A 7,901-nucleotide genomic window follows, 5' to 3' on the forward strand; every position below is an offset into this window, starting at 1 on the left:
AGGAAAGCATGTGATTTGCAGAGTTACCACATTATTAATTTTCAACAAAAATTCACAAGACAGTGAGGTGAGGTTGTGGCTCAGTGGTAGAGCACTTGCCTAGCATGTATAAGGCACTGGATTCAATTCTCGGCACCACATATAAATAAATGAATAAAATAAAGGTCCACCAACAAATAAAAGATATTTTTAAAAATTCACAAGACAAATAAAGAAACAGGAAAGTACCATCCATTCAAAGGAAAAACAAATCAACAAAAACTATTCCTGAAAAAAAAGCTGACAGGAGATATACAATGACTTTAAAACAACTATCTTAAAGATGCTCAGGAAGCTAAAGGGAAATGTGTAGAAAGTCAAGAAAATCATATTTTGACAAAATAAAAATAACAGTAGAAAAAAACTAAAAAGAAATCATGGAGCCAAAAAGTATAGTAACTGAAATGAAAAATTCACTAGAGGAATTCAAAGACAGGCAGAAGAGTTGATAAACTTAAGACAGAACAACAGAAATCATCAAGTCTAAGGAATAGAGAGAAAAAAGTTAAAGTGAACAGAGTATAGGGACTTGGGGGATACCATACAGCAGACCAACATACACAACTGGCAGTCCCAGAAAGAACAGTGCACACACTGTTTCAGGACAAAGAAGTGGAGAGAATGTTTGAAGAAATAATGGCTAGAAAATCCCCAAATTTGATAAAAGACATGAATATAAAATCCAAGCTCAATAAATTTCAGAAAGACTCACACTGAGACACATTATAGCCAAATTTTTAGAAATCTAAAACAAAGACACTTGAGGGCAGCAAGGGAAAAGTGATTTATCACAAACAAGGGATCTTCAATAAGATGATCTCAGATTTCATATCAGACACTTCTGAGGCCAGAAGGCAGTGGGCTGAAATATCCAAAGTGCTAAAAGATAAAAACTGTCAACTAAGAAGCCTGTATCTGGAAAAACTGTTCTTCAAAAGTGAGGGGAAAACTAGGACATTTTCGAAAAACAAAATCTGAAGAAGATCATTAACAGTGCACTTACCCTGCCATAAATATTTAAGGGTTCCTAAAATGTGAAATGAAAGGACAAAAGACAATAACCTAGAATCATATAAAGAAATAAACACCTGAATACAGGTAAAATACATGGGCAATTCCAAATCTCCTGTTTTAAAAATGGTTTGAGAGTCCATTTTCTGTTTTCTACTTTTACTTTTAAGAGACCTGTACTTTTTTAAAAAATTATTCAAAAAGCTAACATCACAAAAGAGAAATTTAATCAGACCAGTTTTTAAAAGAAGAGTCATACCAAGGACTATTCATTAAAAATAACTAGGTATACATGTATCAATATGCAAAAAAATTGAATATATTGCCAAGTTAAAAAAGCAACTGTATAATAGGTATAGAATGATCCAATATTTGCACATGCGGAATACATGTTCAAGTGTATGCACATATATCCTTTTATAAATACATATATACAGATTCAATATTTTTTTAATGATGAATACAAAGAAGTTGGCAAAAATATGTAGCAGATAGTAGTGGTTATACTTAAGGATTATATCTTCGGGTTCCTAAAGAGAATGCATTTTGGGGGGATACTAGGAAACACTAATGGGAGACAGGGAAAAAAGACACAGAAGTGAAAGAAGAAAACACTGAGTCTATTACTGAGCAAGTTACTACTGTGGGCACCTGAGACTCAATGTACCAGGGACATCCAGAAAAAATGTAGGACAATATCCTAGCCAAGGGATGAGGAAGTCTGTCTGCCCCTATGATAGTGTGAAGTCACGGGAACACTAACTCTCTAGGCCCATGGGGCTTTCTCCATATGTGCATCAAGAGAAAGTCAAGGGACACTTGATGTAAAATGCTATCTACAAATAATGGGATGATGAGAACTACGGCTCTGTAAACATGAATGAGATAAATGAGTTGCAGCAACTCCTATAGGGCAGATTAGGGAAGACCGTCACTTCTGACATAATTATTGTTTTCTTTTATTTTCATATCAATGACACACTTAAAATATTTTTAATGAGATAATCAAAATACTAGGTTTTCTAGAGGAAAGAAAAAATAAAATAAATGGTCACAATTAAGGCAGAAAATATGCAGGGAGGCCAGGGTCTCTCCTAAAGGGTCCTCCACCTGGAAAACCATGCCTCAGAGGCCAGTAGCCCTGGCAATCAGCTTGTGACATGCAGCAGGCAGCACCCTGAGGAAAGAAGACAGCTGAGACAGAGCAGAGATCTGACATTTTTATTCACTGATCATAAATATAGTCCCATGAACATCAAAGTGATCATGAATGATGGACTAGCACCTGGAACATGACCATCATGGAGCCCTCGCTGATTCGCCATCACTGCCAGAGAGCTCAGGGTGTCTCCCCTTCACTGAGTCTTCAGCTTAGTGGGGACCCTCTTTCTGGGGTAGCAATTTTATTCCTGGCTCATTCTCAACAATTAAAAAGTCATAAAAGACTGTTTTCAAGAAAATATCAAAGAAGGTAAGAAGATTTTCAGTTCTTCTTAGAGTCTAAAAGTAAAAAGGGGAGTTAGGCAAGGAGAAGAGGAAAGGGGAAATATGTCAGGGGTCTGCCAAGTTTCTTCTTTCCCCAGAGAATTTTACAAAAAATAAAACCAGGGAGGTATTAATGCTGTTTAGAGATGGGTTGCGTCTCTCTGATGAGCCACTCCAGAGCTTCCTGTCTGCCCTGTTTCTGCAGTTCCTTCCCGATCACATCTCTGCAGGTCAGGTGGTAATTGTTGAGCCAGTCACACTGCAGGGAGGAGAAGAAGGACACCGTCATTACGCCATTACCAAAAAGCTATAGAGACTGAAGGTGAGGGACTCACGAACTGAGAGCATAAGCTGGGGGTCAAGGTGCACAAAACCCTTTCTTCCTGCTCACAGACAGCAATTCCTCATGCCTATTTCCCTGGAAACAGATGGGACCAGCTACAGTGCTTATGGTGAAAACACTACCCGAAGAGTCTATCCTATGGACTGACACTGTCTGCAAGGGAACCCAAAATACCTGGTGGTAAGTCATGGCTTTGGGCTTCCCTGAGTGTGGTGCAACTTGTAACAGGCAGTCCCCTACTGGAAACACCCCAGAAGTGATACCTACAGGCCTTTACAAAGAGAGATGGAGCAGGGGCCACTAAGCTGTAGCTGCTGCACCCACCCATGTGGATACATTCTCTTTCATCTCAGCTGTCTTGAGGAGGTAGAAGACTCATGCTAAGAGATGTGCCCAAAGCTGTCCTGCCGATACAGTGGGTTTCCCACCCCATATCTACTAACAGAGCTGAATAAACTAGATTGGCAGAGCCCAGGTGGGTCATGTGTGTGGCTGTCTAGATGCCACCACACCAGGAGATTAAAAAAAAAGAAAGAAAAAAAGATTACAAGGAAGAAGGTGCTGAGGGAACTAGGTGCCTGGGTAGGGACTGATCCACTAGAAATGAGGGAGGGGGAAAACTCCCTCTTGGTGGGGGTGCAGGAGAAGATAAAACAAAGCAAATTTTGCTCTCTCCACATCCCAGGGTGTACACCTAGCTATAGCAAGGCTGACAGGACCCCACTGCCACTGGAGTGGCTGTAAGAAATGAGCCACACTCATTCGTGGAGGCAGTAGTATTATTACAAAGGAGCTGGCTTCAGGGAATATAGTCAGGACCAGCTTCCAAAGCCCAGCTGAGGAGACAAGAAAGCAGAGAAATGGGGGTATGACATAGCCAGGGCTCTGATCCCAATAAGAGCCACCAGCCCTACTGGGAATTAAGGAAAGCAGGGCAGGGGCAAGAGCAAGTGAACCACTGTCTTCCCTTCAAAAAGCCAGATGGATGGTGGGACCTCTTGCCACTTCATATGCCAGGTTGTTTTCTTGTGTTGTATGAAATCTTAAGGACATGAGAAACAAAGAGAGGCCAGGCAAGGTTACAAAGCAGCCTGCCATCCAAAACAACTCACAGTGAAGGTGGTGGTGGCCTGAGGAACCCTGGGGTCCCAGGGACACTCACAAAAGTCCTTTGTTAATGGGGGTAAGGAATAGGAGATACAGATAGCCTCAGAGGGGCCTGAGCAACATCCCAAGGCTCCAACACTGCAGCTGCCCAAATTCACTTCTAAGGTCCTCTGGTGCCATCTGGTGACAAATGATAGAATGCAGACTAAACTGGAAAACTTCAAGGCGACTGCTAAAGAAACAACTGGGAGAAGTAGCAGGCAATGGCCAGGTATTTTAAAAGCCCAATGGACAAAATCTTGTTGCAGGATTTGATTGTCCCTTCAGCCAGAATGAAGCCCCAGATTTACAAAGAAGTATGTAGAAAAGGGAACTTTTGCCAAAATATAATAAACAAAATACTACTCAGGATGTTAAATACTCTTGCACGCTGTTATTTGCAGAAATTGGTTTATGATCCCCAGAATAAGAAGACGTTATTTGGGGGCTGGGGCTGGGGCTCAGTGGCAGAGCACTTGCCTAGCACATGTGAAACACTGGGTTTGATCCTTAGCACTGCTTAAAAACATAAACAAAACAAAGGTATGCTGTCCATCTACAACTACAGAAAAAAAATTTTTAAATATATTATCTGAACTACAAAGCATAATCAGCAAAATAATTTTTCGATGATTCAGCTAGACCAGGTGCTAAGGTGGGATCTGGATAAGATTGATCCCACTGGTCTATGTCCAGTATCCTGGGGAAATACAGGTCACAGGTTGACAAAGCTTTCTCCTTCAAGGAAAAGCGGCCTTGCTTAACACACTGCTTTCCTAAGTAGAACATCATATGAGGCAGATGCCTCCTGATTCATACATTTTGTGTAGACAGGAAGGACTGCATGTCACAGAATTACTTGATAAGAAGCGACAGCCTTGGGCTTCCAAGAATGCAAAGTGATGTATCACTGGAGAATCTCTTGCTAAGACCCTGGAAGCTGTGCCCAAGGGTCATTGTAAGAGACACTGGTTCCTAGTGGGCACAGGAGTTCTAAACAGGATTGGCTCCTAAGTGGCCCATGACTGCCCCAAATGAAAAATCTCTCATTCCTAGGTATCCTGCCACACTTATCCTGCCTTTGGCTTCCATCAGTCATCTGCTTTTTACTAAGACTTCTGATCCCCGGCCTTGCTCTGGAATTTGTGTCTGGCTTCTGGCTTCCTGGTGTGAGAACTGGTTTGTCCTTTAGGTGCTAACTGCTCCTGCCATGCTTCTTTCTACTCTGATCTTAATCACCTGCCTGATCCCTCAAGCCTGACTCCAAGTCCCCCAGCCTGCCACCTCACCTGGCCTCAAGAGCTGGGAATTCCTCCACAATTTAAAGGGTATTTATAACCTGTAATCCACCAATATTATCATATCCCAGGTATTATGAAGGGCTTCACAGCCCCAAAGTGACCACAAAAGTCACAGAAAGGCTGGTACCATCTCTCCTGATCTGGGTGACACTGGACATATAATAGACTTTGTTTCTCATGTCCTTAAAGTTTCATACAACACAAGAAAACAATCTGGCATGTGAAGTGGCCAAGAGGTCCCAAGGTCCATCTGGCTTTCTGCAGGGAAGCAAATAAGCCCATGTTTGCTAAACACATCTCAGTGCACCTATGGCAGAACAGTACAGCTATTTCCTCTAGAAAAGCAATGGCTACTATTCCTACACACAAATTCTAGAGCCCCACATGGCTGAGAGAACAGGATTGCCTCTGCCTGGAGACCCAACAAATACAGGAAAAGCAACTAGGTCCTCAGGGGACTTCGGGCATTTAGACTGTTGGCTCAGACTTCTCAATTAAAAAGTGAGAATGAAGCAGAGAATTTAGGGAAGCTCTCATCCCCAACTACTAACACTTCTCCCCCTCACCAACACTTTCCCATTACCTCTTTGTCTGTAAGAGATTCCACATCTATCATTTTGGTCTGGATCGGAACCAAAGTTAGAGGCTCAAAGGTCAGGCTTCCCCGGTTATTGAAATTATACTGTGGGAGAAGGAAGAAACAGCAGCTTTCAGCCCTCTTTACCACCATGAACTTGCCATGAGGGCTCTCCAAGGCCCGCACCTCTCAGAACCAGATGTAACTGGGAGCTGAAAAGTGCTTGGCTGTTATCACCATTTCTAATAGTTACATGAGGCACAAGAACACACTTTCTAAGAGCGGCCCCAATGGGCATGTGGCTATGTCATCAGAAATAGCCAAGCCACAAACACTGAGGGGCTCTCAACAGCAGGTCCATAAGGTTGATGTCCTCTGTGATGGAGGAAGCAGGGACAAGGGCGTGGGGTATCTGCACTGAGCAGCACTTCTGGTTTTGATTCTCAAGGTTCTGCTAGGGTGTAGGCTCTCAGAATCATAGTTTAACAGTCATCTGTGTGACTGCCTTGACCCATCAGGTGACAACAAGGTTGTCCATCAGGGCACACAAGAGCATGCTGGGACTCTGTTCACTGGTGACACTTCCAATAGCAACTTCTGCCCAAGGTCAACCTCCTAGCAGACTTAGGAGGCTACTTCCCCCTGGCTATTCATCTGCATAAACATCAAAGGGGGAGGCACAAACAGACCGTTTGGGTGGAACCTTGTACCTAAAATCCTGCAGCCTCTTGGTAACTCCAAAGGGGAGAAAGTGAAGTGCATGTGTCTCATATTGCCTGGAGCCCTAACCCACCCTATAACTCAGGATTCCTCCAAGGACACCTGTGGGTGTAAAGAAATCATAGCTTCCAGTTTCTGGCTTCCAGTAGGAACAAGCAGAGGGGACTTCACCACAAGCCACCTCTAGTAAACTCAAGCTTAAAATCACATCAAGCCGGGGCCAGCCTGGGAGGCCATGAGTTCTAGACCCTGTTCATTAGTGAGTGGGTTTTCTTACTAGCTTGGAAGGGGAGCAGAGTGACCTCCAGTAAAACACCCTGGTATGAGGGAAGAAAGCTCCATTTGGACCCCAGAATGGCATATTCTTGACTCCAAAAGCCAAAAGTCTTCATCTTCCTACATTAAGGAACAGGAAGTTTTTATATTAGCAGACTCTCACCTTGGTCTTCACGGGAACCACCAGGACTACATTCTCAATGCGGATCCCAAAAGCCCCATCTTCATAATATCCTGGCTCTAAAACAAACAAAGCCAGGATGAGAAGCAGCCCACAGTGAAGATGCACAGAGAGAAACACATCACACCAGAGATGGCCACCCCACCCCAAGAGAAGGTCCAAAGGTACCACCTTCTCCCACAAGACCATAGTATTACAGATACTGGAAATGCAGGAGGATAGGCTCTGAAGTTGTGGAAAATGGCTACAGGGTGGGGAGTACAATAACAGGAGATCTGCCAAATGAAATATGATGCATGTTCCCAGGACACAATGATATAGACATTAAAATATGTTCACATATAAGGAGAGTAACCAAGAACAGAGTAGGGACGAAGAGCATGAGAAGAAGACTAACATTAAACAGGGATGAGAGGTGGGAGGGAAAGGGAGAGAGAAGGGAAATTGCATGGAAATGGAAGGAGACTCTCAGGGTTATACAAAAGTACATACAAGAGGAAGTGAGGGGAAAGGGAAAAATAATACAAGGGGGAGAAATGAATGACAGTAGAGGGGGTAGAGAGAGAAGGAGGGGAGGGGAGGGGAGGGGGAGGTAGTAGAGGGATAGGAAAGGGCAGCAGAATGACAACAGACAGCTAGTAGTGGCAATGAGTGATGAAATCAATGGAGTGGTGTAAGCTGATGTGATTCTGCAATCTGTATATGGGGTAAAAAGTGGGAGTTCATAACCCACTGAATCAAAGTGTGAATATGATATATCAAAGGAACTATGTAATGTTTTGAACAACCAACATAAAAAGTTAAAAAAAAAAATTGACCTGC

The 7,901-nt window shown here is 43.0% G+C and overlaps 1 protein-coding gene across 8 annotated transcripts in view; it reads right to left on the reverse strand.

Annotated features, from left to right (window-relative positions):
* Window positions 1-2,256: 2,256 nt before the first annotated feature.
* The window catches only part of Xpnpep1 (X-prolyl aminopeptidase 1), a 52,627-nt gene continuing 46,982 nt past the window's right edge, over window positions 2,257-7,901 (reverse strand). For all 8 annotated transcript variants that reach the window (XM_015494773.2, XM_015494772.2, XM_015494775.2 and 5 more), the window contains 3 exons: window positions 7,062-7,138; window positions 5,909-6,007; window positions 2,257-2,794 (listed from right to left, as the gene is read on the reverse strand). In XM_015494773.2, coding sequence (XP_015350259.1) covers window positions 2,666-2,794; window positions 5,909-6,007; window positions 7,062-7,138 — 305 coding nt within the window. In that variant the 3' untranslated portion in view covers window positions 2,257-2,665. The remainder of the gene's footprint in view (window positions 2,795-5,908; window positions 6,008-7,061; window positions 7,139-7,901) is intronic.

This window comes from Marmota marmota, unplaced genomic scaffold, assembly GCF_001458135.2.
Source record: "Marmota marmota marmota unplaced genomic scaffold, marMar, whole genome shotgun sequence".
NCBI lineage: Eukaryota > Metazoa > Chordata > Mammalia > Rodentia > Sciuridae > Marmota > Marmota marmota.